Source organism: Hypanus sabinus, chromosome 13 (genome assembly GCF_030144855.1).
Source record: "Hypanus sabinus isolate sHypSab1 chromosome 13, sHypSab1.hap1, whole genome shotgun sequence".
Lineage (NCBI taxonomy): Eukaryota > Metazoa > Chordata > Chondrichthyes > Myliobatiformes > Dasyatidae > Hypanus > Hypanus sabinus.
The window spans coordinates 95,879,991-95,896,852 of NC_082718.1; the positions used below are offsets into that span (position 1 = coordinate 95,879,991).

The 16,862-nt window shown below is 37.1% G+C and overlaps 1 protein-coding gene across 10 annotated transcripts in view; it reads right to left on the reverse strand.

Moving 5' to 3' along the window:
* mtmr3 (myotubularin related protein 3) overlaps positions 1–16,862 on the reverse strand; it is a 75,581-nt gene that overhangs the window by 26,497 nt on the left and 32,222 nt on the right. For all 10 annotated transcript variants that reach the window (XR_009515441.1, XM_059988247.1, XM_059988251.1 and 7 more), the window contains 4 exons: positions 16,326–16,442; positions 2,196–2,278; positions 1,589–1,755; positions 1,154–1,250 (listed from right to left, as the gene is read on the reverse strand). Coding sequence is in view for 9 of the 10 variants with exons in the window: in XM_059988247.1 (XP_059844230.1) it covers positions 1,154–1,250; positions 1,589–1,755; positions 2,196–2,278; positions 16,326–16,442 (464 nt within the window). In the remaining variant the exon portion in view is untranslated. The remainder of the gene's footprint in view (positions 1–1,153; positions 1,251–1,588; positions 1,756–2,195; positions 2,279–16,325; positions 16,443–16,862) is intronic.

Consider the following 16,862-nt stretch of genomic DNA (forward strand, 5'->3'; position numbering starts at 1 on the left):
CAGTTTAAGCAATTTAAAGAATAGAAAAAAAGTCATACCAAAACTAAATAAATTATCAATTAAACGTGTCCATTACATTTATCTCTCACACAATCACAAGTACTTCCTTCAAATTAATGGTTCATGAATGATCCATCAAGGTTATCCAAGTGTACTGTCAGATTCCCCAGCTCAAATGTTCAAGAATCTACACATTTCCATTTGCCTTATGGACTCCAAAACAACATCCGGCAGTGAAGAGCAGTCAGGAAATTACCAATACAATTATGTTCCGAGAACCCCAGGTTGGGAACCCTTAGTTTAATCTATATTTCTTGCTGCTTCTGTGCAGCAGCTTGCACAATCAAAGACCCCACTGACCCTGAACATTCTCTTCTCCCACTGGGCAGAATATACAAAATACTGAAAACGTGTATCACTAGGCTCAAGGTCAGTTTCTATCCCACTGTTTCAGACGTATAAACTGACCTCTTCTATACAATGGCCTCCTTATCAACCTCCTTGTGATTTTGCACTTTACTCTGAATTGTACTCTTAGTAGCTTTTACACTTAATTCTGCACCATTATTTTAACTTATTCTAGTTCAATACACGATGTAATGATTTGATCTGTACAAGTAGTATGCATTGTACATGTGACAAGTTGGAGGAACAATTAAAATAACAAAAAAAATCTTGCATATCAAATGACCAATACAAAGAATACAGAGACATAATAGTGTAGCACAAATATAAATGTCAACGCCATCATGCACTGGAATCTGATAAAGGCCATAGATAAATTTTAAAACAATCCAAATATCCTTAAGGGACCTATCAACTCTGGAGCACAAAATTGAGGAATATGCAGTTTGCTATATTAAGACATTGTGTACTTTAACAATTACTGACATACAGCAAATTTTCCACTTGACCCAATGAAATTAAAAAATCAACACCTTAACTTTATCAAATTTGAAGTTCATTAAAATATTCAAAAATGATACTAACTTTCAATACAAGTATCAAGTAGTGAGAAATCAGAGCCAAACTGAACCATAGCACACAATTCTGGATACAAATGTACATGCTCATCTGGCCAAGACTAAAGGTCAGAAGATTAACAACTAATAAGTATCACCAACAGGATAAATTACTGCAATACAAGTCTTACTTGTATTTGTCATTGATATTTGTGATCCTCCATGCATTTTTCATATCAAAACACATTCGTTCCACTTCATTTTTAAATCTTGAAACAACATGCTCACCTGAAAAATTAAATATTTTAGGAATAGTTACAAGTGGTTTGCTCTTTATAAGGAAGTAGCATCAAGCATTCTAAGTAAATAAAGGTACGTTTCTGAAATGTAATGTTTTTGGCTGCAGATGCACTTTTATTCTTAGTTTGCACTCCTGAATGCCAACAAGTTTTTTTGGAAAGGAATATATCCAACAAGGTGTACTTCCTGTCAGACAATTTCTCAAATGGGACTGTCAATCTTTGAAACTTCCTTTATATGTGCTCCCTACTTGATTGAAAAAAAACACCTTCTTTGGTACAAAGTTTAAAGGAAAATTTATGAATAAAGTAAAACGTTAACAATACCTGGTCGACACAGGTCTCCATGTTGCTCTTTTTCACTGGCATATACATCCATACACCAAGCATGGTAAGCAAAGGCAAACAGGTCTTCTATTTTTGTAGGAGGTCGTATAGCATTATTCAAACGCTTTACCCACTCTTGACATTGTTCGAAGGTAGAAAACTGACACCTGTTTTGATGTTTTTGTTTTTAAAAAGAGAAAAGAGTTTTTAAAATCTGTATTACTAGCTTGTTTTAGTCCACTTGTGATCTGATTACACTGCTTGATTGTCATGCTGCATCAGCTTTGTATTGGCCCTAGGAGAGCCACATGGATCTGCATCAATTAGATTTCGGTCAATGGGGAATGTGAACAATCTATTATGAAGGCAGACTTCCTGAAGAATCTGTGGAGGCCAATAGTCATTGAAGCCTTGCCCACTTTAGCATGAACATAAAGCATCTAATAACTTGGTCAAAAATCTTTTCTCCAGTTTACAGCAATTATGGCTTTAATTACCTCAACTTCACATTTGAATTTTACAGCTTTTAAAGTCCAGCTGTGTCAGTGAGTCCTGAAAATGTGTAGTTTTAGATACAAGATAAAAATATCTAAAACATTTTTTGTACCTGATAATTTTGCAATCTTTACAAGTCAAATGAAGCTGGAACATTTCACGGCATTCAACACTTTCAATTAGTTGCAAAGGAACCTGTAAAACAAAGTATCAGAGAAAATGAGGCAATTTTACAAATATTTGATATGGATATAAACCTTTTAAAGATACACAAACTAAGATAATCTATATTTTGAGTCGCAAGTTTATGAGGAGAGTGGAAATGATAAACTTTTAGTAGTAAACAGAGTGTAAAGCCATTCCTGTACTGAAATGATGATCTAACAATTTAATAGTTTTTGCTCTGTATTTCAAAATGCACTGGAAAATGCCCAATGGCATTGGCCTGCTGAAGTTCAATGGAGGCTTAGTTCCATTAAGTCTTGGAGTCATGGCACGCACAGAAATAGGCTCTTGTGCCCCACATCATTTAATAACCTATATTAGTACCATTTACCCATACTGGGCCCACAGCCTGACACGTCTTGTCAATTCAAGTCTTGTTTAGGTAATTTTACAGGTTATGAGTCTACCTGCATCATCACCTCCTTTAGCAGAATTTTCTCATTTCCAACTACACTTTGCACCTTCTATCTTATAAGATGTTCTCTTGTTTATGACTCTCACTACAGGGGGGGTGGGGGGGGGGGAGGGGGAAGATTCTTACCAGCTTTCCTGCTCAGTTTTGTATACCTCTTACAGGTCACGTCTCAGTGTCCTCACTCCAGGGGAAACAAACACAGCCAATCCAATCTCTCCTTATAACCAAAATGCCAGTCCAACCAACATTCTGGTGAATCCTCCCCAGAACAATAGCATCTTTCCTAACATAATAGTGTGGTGAACAGGGTTACACACAACACGCAAGGTAATGTCACACAAGGTTTTTATAAATTTATAACACTATAGCCTTGCTCGTTTTCTACAAGTGATAAATTCTATATACCCTTCTCACCACCTTATTTATCTCTGCTGGATGAATCTATGGTCTTGTATCCCCAAAGGTCCTTCTATTCATTAGAGCCTCCTAGGAGCTACCATTCACAGAGCACATGCTATGATTATTTGACCTTCCAAAATGTAGGACATTAGACTGGTCAGGATTAAATCCAACCTGCTATTGCTCCACTAATTTGGCTACAAACTTTGTCATGAGCAAACTCGAAGGTTATATCTAATTTGCCATCTTCCCTTGGATCCCATGGGACCTAAACTTCTGGACAATGCTCATGCTTTGGTCCCTCTCCTTGGTTATATTTCCAAATTAACATTGTAAGATTTAAATACATATCACGTGCATATTAAAGAATTACATAGATCCAGCATGGATCAAGCCATTCCCCTCTCCACCTGTGGGTAGCTGGGCCCTTAATCCCATTCTCTGCTCTTTGGAATTCAACCTGCAATCCACTCTGCTTTGTAGCCCTGACACTGAATTATCTAATGTTCATTTGTTTTTTTTCAGAGCACAAATTAAAGATGTTTCGAAAATCCGATTAAATTACATCAACTTTATAATCACCGTCTCCTCTGTATCTCTTCAAAAATACTCAAGAAATTGGTTAAGCACAATATTGTCTTTTGAAATCCACATTGACTATATTATTTTTCAGCTTCCTTCCTTTTTACTTCATAACTTAATCACAGGCATAACTCTTCCCACCAGAGCATATCTTCAAGATGTGGTGCCTGAAGTAGGCATCCATCATCAAGAACCACTCTCCAGGAGATGCATTCTTCTCATTATCATCATCAGGGAGGAGGCACAGAAGCCTGAAGACCCACATTCAATGAGTTCAAACAGTTTCTTCACCCACACCAGAGGTTTTCAACTCTTTTACACCATGGACCAATACCATTAAGCAAGGGGTCCATGAACCCCAGACTGGGAGCCCCTTTCTTACACAATCAGATTTTTGTATACTACCTAACTGGTTGATTCACCATCTGGTATGGAAGGGCCACTGCACATGATCAGACAAAGCTCAAGTTGTAAACTATGCAAACTTCATGGGCACCTTGAAAAGCTAATGCCTCAAAAAAAAAGCAGCATCCATCATTAAGGACCCCATCACCCAGGGCATACCCCCTTCTCATTGCTACCATCAAATTGGTGGTACAGAAGCCTGAAGACACTCAACGATTCAGGAACAGCTTATTCCCCTCTGCCATCAGATTTTCAATGAGACATTGAACTTATGAACTCTACCACAGTATTTTTTTCTCCTCTTTTTGCACTGCTCAGTTAATATAAAATTTTAACATATATACTTAATGTAATTTATAGTTATGCATTGTAATATACTGCTGCCCTAACACATTTTACAACATATCCCAACAATATTAAACGATATTCTGATTATTGCTTTTTCCTGCTACATTGTCATTTATAGTAATTTTGTGTCTTTGCACTGTACTGCTGCCATAAAACAATAAATTTCATGACAATTGTGATAACACCCATTGATTCCCATTTTTAAGCAAAAATGTACACTGATGGGCAAACTCAAATAATGTCAAATCCAAAACCATCTTATGAATAACTAACAAGAAAAAAATCCGCAGATGCTGGAAATCCAAGCGACACACAAAATACTGGAGGAATTCAAGCAGGCCAGGTAGTATCAATGGGGAAAAAAAAAATAGTCGATGTTTCGGGCTGAGACACTTCGGAAGGATCTCGATCTGAAACATTGACTGTACTCCTTTTCTGTAGATGATGCCCAGCATGCTGAGTTCCTCCAGCATTTTGTGTTGCTTGTGAATAATTTATCCTCTTTAACTAAGTACTCCGAATGTTAAAATAATATTAATACCTTTACTATATTAGTTTTCTTTTAAATGTATGCTCAAATTCTGAGTGAAGTTTTACATTTGCTTACCTCTGATCTAGGTATTCTGTTATAAATTTCTAACCTACACTGAGAATTGAAATTGCCATGCTAATAATAAAAAGAGCAGCTTCTCAGATCACTAAATGCAAGTTTAAATGGGCAATCCCTAATGTCAGCCAGGATATGGGAAGTACATACAATGTGCCCATTTCAAATTAAATTTTGCCCTTCAACCTACTTCATCTGAAGCACTTTACTCAAACTCGTGTAAAGCCACAGAAGAATGGAACAATATTAATATATTAGGTGGTATAGAAGGTCCAAGTAATACAACAGTAACAAAGTTAGAAGCATTACAGAGCTGGCCATGGTATTAAAACACTTACAAGATCCAGCATATTAGAGCCAATTAATAGGGCATGATCTTCCCATGGCTAAATGCCTTCTACTAAATTGCTGGCTGTGTACCAGAGCATTATTTTGTTTGAATTTTTGCATACAAGTTAGATAATTCTAACAGTTTAACATATAGTAAATTATACATGAAGCATCATCATGAAGTTAAAAAAAGCAATCTCTAGTGCATTTAAATCAATGCAATAATAGCTGTACTGCTATTGTTTGTACCAAACACGTTATTACAAGAAAATTAAACACCACCTATTACTCAGGTATACTGGAGGTGTTGTGGTCATTTAGTTAGATCACAGATACAAAAACTAGTCAACAGGACTAATACATCATTGACTTTCATTTCTAGAGGGGTGGAATTTAAGCCATAGCTACAAAATCCAATTCAACTCGCCTCACTGGTTCCACTATTGATCTAACAGCTGAATTCCAGAGGCTAGGTGAGAGTTACTACCTCTGATAAAAAGGAAACAATTTTTCACTAAGTGCAGCATAAAAGAACTAGAGTAAAACTGAAATCAACAGGGATCATGAAGAAACATTTCAATAATGATACAAACATGCCCCATAGCTCACCAATTTTGCACTAGACATCAAGTATCTATTTACACCAATCCCAACATATTCTTCCCACAGTCCCGTCAACTAAATGCAGATTCTACCATTCTGCTTAGGGTAGGGATTCCCAACCTTTTTAATGTCATGGGGCCTTGCCAACTAACCTAGTGATCTGCACATCCTCAGGCCATGGGAGGATGAAGTACATTGAGGAAAGTGAGAGGTCTCAGAGAGAATGTGTATATTCCACACAGACATTATCAGAAACCGGGATAAAACCCAGGTCAATGGAGGCAAAAGGCAGCTTTGCTCACATTGGGAGCCATACTTAATACAAAGGAAAATGGTTGTAGTTGTTTAAAAAAAAAAAATCAATCATTACAACCAGAAAGTCAACTAAAGCAGCCATACAAACGTGATGGCTCAAGGGCAGATCAGAGGCTGGGCATCCTGAGGCTAGTAATTCAATGCCAACCCAAACCCACAGCACATGGAGCACAGTCCATTTGCTTGAATGAGTGCAGCTCCAATTCAAGGAACTCAATCCCATCTAGGACAAAGCTGCATACTTGAAAAGATGTGCACTTAATTAGCAACCCATACAGCACCCTTTAATAATCTGTCTGTTACAGCTACATTGTAGTTGCAGAATGAGTCGTATAGAAAATGTATGTCCGAGTCTAACAACTCAACACCAGAGAAGGCAACATCAGCATTTGCAGATTCCCTTTCAAATTACAATCCTGACCACAAAATATATCCTTCATTCATCATAGACTAGAATTAGTGAGATCATCATTGTAAGGACTACAACATTTCAAACGTGGCTCATCACAACCCTCAAATGAAATTAGAGATTGACAACATATATCTGCCTTATCAACAATGCCCACACTCTCCAAAAATAGATAAATACAATCCAGAACCTACTAACTAGTGGACCCAATGCACCATTATTTGTTATGTGGACAATTACTGATCTAATCCCATCTATTACTGTTGCATATTCGATCCAAGTTCAAATGAACTTGCAATTCTGTTACAGAAGAAAACATGTCAATGTTTTTAAGAGCTCAATAGGAACATTAATACTCACACTCAGACTTGCTACCCATTAAACAATGCATATCCATTCAGACTTTACTTGGTTAAGCAGAAGTACTGTTATGTCCCCAGTACCTGCACTCCTACTGGTGCAGCTGAAGCCCATGTCTACCTAAAGAACCAGGAACAGGACAACCTCACCAAAAAGGAGACATAGCTTTCTTTCCCGTTACTGGTTAACTGGCTGATATATCTCAACAGTGCAACAATCAACTTGTTTAGATGCATGGGAACCCTCTTATCTGTCTAGAAGTTTCATGTTCTTTTTTTCCTCCATGATATTTTTCCATTTAATGTGTGATAAGAGAATGATTGAGAAATAATGGGAATTGTTAACAAAAAAATGTAGGAATTTTAACCATGATTTAAAAAGAACCTTCCAACAATTTTTGGAAATCTTGCAGTGCAGAAAATAAGGAATTTGATTTTAAAGTAGTGTTTTCCACAGCCTCATGATCCGCTAAAGTTCCACAACTATTTTGAAATGAAAGCACATTTACAATAAAAGTAGTAGTGATTTAGATAGAATGAAGTGCTCTCAAACAGCGGTGAATTAAAAGGTCAGATCATCATTTCGTGATGTTGCAGATTTAGAGATAAATATTATTTGTGAGAATTGAAAAACAAAAAAGGACCAGATGTATTTCACATCAATTTTTAAATTAAGTTCTGTTTATATTTACCTTTGGGGAGAGAGAAAAAGGTCTCTAATGCTACAGCACCCCTTCATTACTGCAGTTGATTACTTGCATAACTGTAGCATATGAACTCAACCATGGGATTCAGCTAATCATTCAGTAATGGGACAGAAAAGACCAAGATGATTCCACATTTGTCAACATTGTGGCCCAGTGTTTATATTCTGAGAGGGGTTGTGTGGGGGGGGGGGGGGGGGAGGAGAACACTTGAATTAAGACCCAATTTAAACCTCATGTCTTCAAACAAAACTGCTGAGCAATGCTTGCATTAGCACTGATGGAGAGGATTAGGAATGTTAACAGTTGAAATAGCTGGATATACACAGCACAAAATCATCTCTTGAAAGAACCAGAGAGCTGTTAGTGCCATTGGAATCTCCTCTAGAAATGCTTTACCACCTTAAGGAAAGAAGGCACAATTAAAAATCAAATATTGAGCTAATGAAGTGGGTGGGCCAGGGTCTTTAATGTTAAATAGAAGCACTATTACTCCGCTGTTCCAACAAAATATTATCAATTTAATCAGTATGTTGAATAGGCACAGCCCATTTAAAACCAGCAAAGTAGCCATACCAATCATGCATCAGTAATTCAGAAATGCTGAAACAGGCAGCGTAAAAAGACAAGCAATTAATTCCCTAACTCAGATTGCCATCACTTTCAGCTTAAAATAGCTGCTGAAGTGAACATCTGGTACCAATAGAAGAAATATGAAGTGAGATCATTTTGAAACTGTTGCAGATTCTTGGGATAAGACATTCTGCTATTAATGCAAACTTGCCCCTACATATTCTCTTGACTGCACAACAGCACTGATATCCTAAATTTATTATCAGATGTCACAATCCCTTAAACAGTGTTAATAGCTTTTGAGCAAACCACAACAGCAGTGAAGTTTTTTTAAAAAATTATGGATATTTGAAATTGTTTACCTGGATTTTCAGACAGCCTTTGACAAGGTGCCACAAGAAGCTGCCATACAAAATAAGAACCCACGGTATTACAGGATAGAAGATGCAGGAGGCAAACAGTTGGAATAGAAGGGGCATTTACTGGTTGGCTGCTAGTAACTAATGCTGTTCTACAAGTGGTCAGTGTTGGGACTGCTCCCCCCCCCACCCCACGTTAAATGTTAATGGCTTTCATCATCTGCAAAGCCATCAATTCTGTCATCCAAAGTTAGGTGGAAGAGCAAGTAGAGTAGAGGAAACAGGGAGTCTGCAGAAGGACTTAGATTGGGAGAATGGGCAATGTCTCATATTGAATATAGTTTAGGGAAATGTATGATCATGCACTTTGGTAGAATAAAGTCGGAGTCTATTTTATAACCGGAGAGAAAATTCAAAAATCAGAGGTGCAAAGGCACTCATGTAGTATTCCCCAAAGGTTAACTTGCAGGTTAAATCTACGGTTAGGAAGACAAATGCAATCATTTTGAGGAGATTAGAATTTAAGAGCAAGGACGTAATACTGAGGGCTTACAAGGCATTGGTCAGACAGTACCTGGAGCTTTGTCAGTAGTTTTGGGCCTCATAAACGATAAGATGTGCTGCTATTGGAAATAAACAGGGGTTGATAGGTTCATGATTGGTAAGGGAATCAAACACTATGGGGACAAGGCTGAAAAATGGGATAGAGAAAGATAATAAAAATCAGTCATACTAGAATGGTGGAGTAGACGATGGGCAGAATGGTCTAATTCTTCTATGATTTATGGAAATATTTAGTTAATAAATAAAGATTCTGAATCACCAATCTCATACTACTTTTGGAATGCTACTAGAGGGGAAAATAGCAATTTTTTTCTCAAAAATTGATGAGTATTAATTTCATCTATCTTAAATGTTAGCTGGGATGGAAATATTACTATTTGAAGTCAAAAAGTTTTTATTCAGTGTATAGCTTCGCTTGGATTGAATGGTGGACAGTTTTAGGCTTCAGTTTAGGAAATGGAAGCTGGGACATGTAGAAATACAAGTGTTAACATTACTTCAATAATTTTCAAAACACCAGATTTAACATAATTTCAACCAGCTACCAGTTGAGTATGTCCATTTTCTGAAGCATTGTTTTAACAAAAGTGACCCCAAAATAACTATTTAAAGCACAGGGGTTACATGTTGGAAAAACTGAATGAGATGCAGAGAGCTCAGTACTTGTGAAACCCTGAGGCACTATACAAGGTTGTGATAGTAGGTGATTTTAATTTTCCACATATTGACTGGGACTCTATTATCATAAAAGGAGATAAAGGTTGTCAAATGTGCTCAAGAAAGTTTCCTAAATCAATACACAGAAGTTCCAATCACAGTGCGCAATACTTCATACCCTGTTAAGGAATGATACAGGGTAGAAGACGCTAGTTTGTGTAGAAGTTTTGCATCTACTGTTCAAAATGCCATCAGTATCAAGGTAATTATAGAAAAGGATAGCTCTGGTCATCAAACAGATCCTAAATTGGAGATAGGCCAATTTTGATGGTATCAGAAAAGATCTGATAAATGTGGATAGTAGGTATAGGCAGCCAAGAAGAAATGAGGTACTTAAGGAGAAAAAGAAATGCAAGAGAACACAAAGAAATAAGAGGGCTAAAAGTAGTAATGAGGCTGCTCAACCAGACAAGGTGAAGGGGAATCCCAAGATCTCATACAAATATTATGAGCAAAAGGGTTGCAAGGGACAAAATTAGTCCTCTGGTAGATCAGAATGGTAATTTATGTGTGAAGCCAGAAGAGATGGGGAAGACCTTAAATGGATGTTTTTGCACCTGTATTTACTCAGGAGATAAACATGAAGTCTAGAGAAGTGAGGAAAGCAGTAGCAAGGTCATGGACCCTACACAGATTACAGAGGAGATTTTGCTGTCTTGGAGCAATTATAGAGTAGACAAATCCGTAGGGCCTGAAAAAGTGTGTTCCCTCAGACCCTGTGAGAGGGAAGTACAGGAACTGCAGGAGCTCTGGCAGAGATACTTAAATCATTCTTAGCAACAGGTGAGGTACAGGAGGATTGGAGAATAGCTAATGTCGTTCTGCTGTTTAAGGCTAAGAATAAAGTAGGGAATGCTAGGCCAGTGAGCACAACATCAGAAGTGGGGAAGTTATTAGAATTTTAAGGGACAGGATGAATTAGTATTTGGAAAGAGACACTTTGTTCCTGATGTCTTAGAAAGGCAGTGTTCTATATTATTAAGGAACTTCAGCACCCAGAGCATGCTCTTTTCTCACTGTTACCATCAGGTAGGAGGTACAGAAGCCTGAAGGCACACACTCAGCGATTCAGGAACAGCTTCTTCTCCTCTGTCATCAGATTCCTAAATGGACTTAGAAGCTATGGACACATCACTTTTTCAAAAAAATATACAGTATTTCTGTTTTTGCATTTTTAAAAATCTATTCAATATACATAATTGATTTACTTTGTTTATTTTTTTTCTCTGCTAGATTGTGTATTGCATTGAGCTGCTGCTAACAAATTTCATGTCACATGCTGGGGATAATAAACCTGATACTGATAGGTTGTGACTAACCAATCTTGTACAGTTTTGAGGAAGTTACCAGGAAAATTGATGAACAGAAGGCAGTGGATGTTGTCTCCATGGACTTAAGGCATATGGCAAGGTCCGATGTGGGAGGTCGGTTAAGAAAGTTCAATCACTTAGCATTCAAGATGAGGGAGCAAACTGGATTAGATATTGGCTATGCAGGAAAAGCCAGTGTGGTAGATGGTTGCGTCTCTGACTGGAGGCCTGTGACTAGTGGAGTGCTGCAGGGATCAGTGCTGGGTCCATTGTTGTTTGTCATTTATATCAACAATCTGTATGATTATGCGGTTAACTGGATCAGCAAATTTGCTGATGACACCAAGATTGGGGGTGTAGTGGACAGAGATGAAGACCAAAGTTTGCAGTGGGATCTGGACCGGCTTGAAAAATGGCAGATGTAATTTATTGCAGACAAGTGTGAGCTGTTGCATTTTGGATCAACCTAGGTATGTCTTACACTGAAGAATAGGACAGTGAGAAGTGCAGTAGGACAAAGGGATCTGGGAATTCAGGTCCCTAATTCCTCGAAAGTAGCGCCACAGGTGAACAGGGTAACAAGAAAGCTTTTGGCACATTGGCTTTCATTGAAGAAAAAAGTATGAGTACAGGAGTAGTGATGTTATATTGAAATTGTACAAGACGTTGTTGAGGCCTAATTTGGAATATTGTGTGCAGTTTCTGTCACCTACCTGCAGGAAAGTAGTAAATAAGATCGAGAGTACAGAGAAAATTTACAAGGATGTTGCCAGGACTGGAGGACCCGAGTTAAGAGGAAATATTGAATAGGTTAGAACTTCTTTCCCCCTAGAATGTCAAAGATTGAGGGAAGATTTGATTGAGGTTTAAAAAAATTTATGACTGGTATCGAGAGGGTAAATGCAAACAGATTTTCCTCCCCAATGAGGTTGGGCAGCACTACACACAGAGGTCATGGGTTAAACATGAAAGGTGAAATGCTTAGGGAAAAAGTAGGGGAGACTTCTTCAAAGGGTCCTGAGAGTGTGGAGCGAGCTGCCAGTGCAAGTGGTGGATGCAATTTCAGTGTTTAAGAGAAGCTTGGATAGATACATAGATGGAAGTTGATAGGACTAGGCAGTTTAAATGGTTCAGCATGAACTAGAAGGGTCAAAGGGCATATTTTAGTGTAGTTTTCTATGACCATGACTGAAAATAAATTAAAGGCAAAGACAGAATGTGAAAGAAAAAAGTGAAAGTAAATCTAAATGTTAAATGGAGAGGGGAAGAGAGAAAAAATGGACCTATAAAAATCAACGACAGTGGGTAAAACACAAGACGTTATAATATTCAAAGAGAAGTATTACGCAGATTAGTATCTTAAAATAAAAAGTTGCTAAGCCAGATAAAAATACATTTCAAATGATGTAGGAGCATCAGTTCAAAATGAAGGAAACCTAGCATCACATTCCAATCATCCTTCAGTTACAGGCTGAATGACTGGAAATGCGAATATGGTGGCATCAATTAAATGTAAGAACTGGGTAAAAAGAGCAATTTGGATCTGGAAAGTTGCTCTGGAAAGTAGAACAGAAAATCAGGGTAGGCATTTTATTAAAAATTATCTGAAGGGCATTATTCAGAAAGGCACAGATTAAACATTGGATTTGCAAAGGGGTAGGGAATAATGCTTGACATATTTAATATATATATGCAGTGGCAGCAGAAAGTCAATGGTGCCGTGTTCAATAAACTACTCCTTTCACTTCTTTCAAAAAATGATTCTAGAACTAAGCTGCATGCATTTGGAACCTGTGATTTACATTTTGATGGTGTGCTTTTGGGTCGATTGAGCAATCTGACACTTTGTCGCTGAAGGAGTTTGGTGAGGTTTGGAACAGAGTGTTTGGCCTGGAGGAAAAGCCTGGAGTTGGACTCAATTTCTCACCCATCACATCAATGAGAAGTCAATGAGGATGAGAGCAGAAGTGAGTGGGTGTTCAGCACAGACTGGTCTCTCTCGTCACTGCTGCTAGAGTCTTGGGTCTTGGGCAACGTTTCAGTGATTTTGTGGAGTAGACTGCCGTTTACGTTATGCGTTTCTGGTTATTTCTTTTTTATTTGGCTCTTTTGTGCAATTTTGATCAGGGTGGATTAACTCAGGCTTACAGTTAACGAACAACAGTGCTAAATTAAACTGAACAGAACTAACCTGAATATTCCTAAACTGTTTCAAGGAGTCTGGTCTGATGTCTTATATTAGTGTGTTTTTTGCCTTTTACGCAATTTGTTTTTTTTTTGCGCATTGGATGTTTGATGTTTTCTTTGAACAGATTCCATGGCGTTTCTTTGTTTCATGGCTCCCTACAGGAAGACGAATCTCCAGGTGTATACTGCATACATACTTTGATAATAATGTACTCTGAATGTTTTAAGTGGCTCACATACATTTGGTCAAGTGTTGGCATGACATGGATTGGCAGATTAATCAGCAAATTTGAAGCCTAGAGTAGTGAAGGGATTCGGGCATATTAGATAATAGGGCATTTATTTGGAACAGGATTCAGAAGAGCTCTTGACTGAAATCTCAATTTGAACTTAAATGGAGGAGACATATTTAAGAGGCTTGTGGATGAAAAATGTGCAAAAATTGCCTGTGTGGTCAATATTAAGGGGAAACCTACAGACCGCAGCAAAATAGCAAACATAATTCAGTCTGGAGACTGAAGTAATGCATTCTATGGAGAACAATACTAAAAACACAGTTGGATACTGAAAAATAAAGAAATATTGGGACTTTCAAATGAATTTCCACAGATCACTGAAAGTGGAAAGGCAGGTAGATTAGTGGTCAAGCATTTAGAATATTTTCTTCATTAGTGACAGTACAAAACAAGTCAAATGAAGTCACACTAGAAAATGTATAAAACATTAGCCAGGTATTAGATCAAATTATAGAATATCACAAAGGATGTGCTAAGAGTAGCGAGGCTACTGAAGAAATTAGTGAAGATGTAGCAGGGCTGGAATTTAGTTATAGGCAAATATCAACTAGACTGGGGTTTAGTTTAAAACATAGTAGATCAAGCTGAAACTTATTCAAAGCAGCAAGGGGTAAAAGTGGTTAAGCATCTATCACTGATGAAATTGAGCAACTTTAAACATCTTGTAATACACCAAAGCACGTTTCTAGTCTGATTTATCCTAGAGAACAATGCACCATTACTAAGGTCTACTTTGGACAAGGTTTCAGAAAGTTCAAATACTTGTTACCGTATAATGCTAGGGTAAAGCCACACTTCAAAGACAAAGCATGCAAGAACTACAATGCCACAATGCATTGGCAGCATTCTGTTTCAACATGTCCATCAATGATGCTAGGATAAGAAAAAAGTATCATACTTACTGTCAGTTCACAAAAGGTATTTTGATAAATACTCTGCGCAGGAAACCAAAAAAAACACAACTGTTTTTTCCTCCATAAGCCATAAACAGATTTTTTTGCTTGGAGTAATGGAAACAATTCTTTAATTATGTACATAAACAATAATAAACTTCTGTTTCTCCCTAGATGTCTATGAATTAATGTGCATGCAAAGTTGTCAAACAATATTTTCAGAATTCTATGGAGCACAAACTTCCAAGTCTCTGGAAGTTCTGACATCTTAAATCCAGAGCATGTAATTTTACTCAACTGATCCCCTTCTGTACAAAGGCACCAATAAAAACATGCTTCTTAAATAAAAACACACTGGGAAAATTACATGAGTATACTTATGGAGGGGGGGGGGGGTGCAAACTCAAAATTAATTAACATTAACAGCAGCGTCAGCCTTCTTAATATAATAATCTGGTTATCCTGTCAACCACTAACTCAGCAATTTCTTGTGTTTACTAATAGAGCTCAGGAATTCACAATTCTACCTGCTTTACTACATTGGAATAGGATGGTGCAAATCTGCTTTGGTTTTATAATGAAAACTCAAATATTTACCTTCATACCATCTTGATTCAACTAGAATTAAGTTGTAGAAAAATAGGGATAAAAGATAGAAATCAATGTATACGAAGGAACATCAGAAGGCTAGCACACACTAGAAGAGATAAAGGTGGAAGCATTATAGCGAGTAGTTGATTTTTTTGGAGGGAGTTGGGGGAAAGATGAGCACAAAGAGTGCCATTGTGAAATAAGAAAAACAAACAGATAGGGATGACAGGGTGATTACTGAATGCTCAAGGGTAGAGTAAATCCTTGGAAAGAAGGTTGCAGTAAAGTGGTTGAATCAAAGATGCATGTGGAGATGGGAGACAGGAATGAAGAGCACAAGTGAGGTAGGTACTATGCTCCAAGATTATAGGAAGTGTAAAATACAATGGATATTAGGTTACAGCTTTTAATCATGTAAAGCTGATTCTAAAAAGAAATTCAACACATTTATTACACTTCTCATTCTAAAACATTGATCAATTTGATTCAATTCTCCAAGCATTTGTACCTTGATTACTGTAAAAGCAACAAACTGAATAGTAGCAGCAGCAGACTCCTGCACCTTGGAATATACCCATTGGTAGCATTCTCTGGTATCTCCTTACACCTGCTCTATGGCTGCTCGCATAGATTGATCACAGAAAGCTCAAGGAATACCGATTTATCTTCCAACTAGACAATTAAATTTTAAGGATGCAACATTTAATTCAATAATTACAAATAGATACCCATTCCCACTTTTTATTACACATTTCTTTTTTAAATTTCAGATTGGCAAGTTCTTTCGCTGATTTCAGATTGCATTTGTTACATCCTATTTATATAATCAGTTATTGTTTCTTTACTAGACATCCTCATCCTTTTATCATTACCACCATTCATATCAGTCTCCTTAGGCTCATTATCAAGAACTTCACTTTTGATCACTTATTTCAAACTTTTATTAGTTTGAATGAAACATCAACTGTTTCTCTGTGTGCTATAAAGCCTGAGTATTTCCACATGTTAATCTCTTTCTTGGTTGATTATTTAAAAGGTTTTCAACACTTACATTCACAAGTGATTCCTTAAATTTGATGTGTAATCTATAATTAGACAAAGCAATAACTGCATCTTCAGCACGTCCTATATATTCTGTACTTTCTCCATGAAGTTCTGGGAATGGAACCTAAAATAATAAGTAATTGGTAATCATTAAGCAGCATAACAACTAAAATTTTGTTGTAATTGTACCTGGTTATATGAAAATTAGCTGTCATAATCTTGATTCAGCCACAAATACATAACTAGCACTTTAGTGCAGGGGTCCGTTGGGAAATTTAAAAACAAAAAATGTACATCTACTCTAAAGCAACAGAACATTATATACATGCATTTTAATCTATTTTAACAGTGACTGAACATCTATTAAAGAAAATGGAGGAAAGCATAGGCTACAATCAACTATTGTGGTTGATCATGTCAGGTACAGTATACAAAATGTGAAAGTCAAAAAGGCCTCATTATGCACAAAATATTTTCATATACGGAGAAATTTTTACCCATAGTTGACAATAGAGAATCACATAAAAGCCATGATAACCATGAG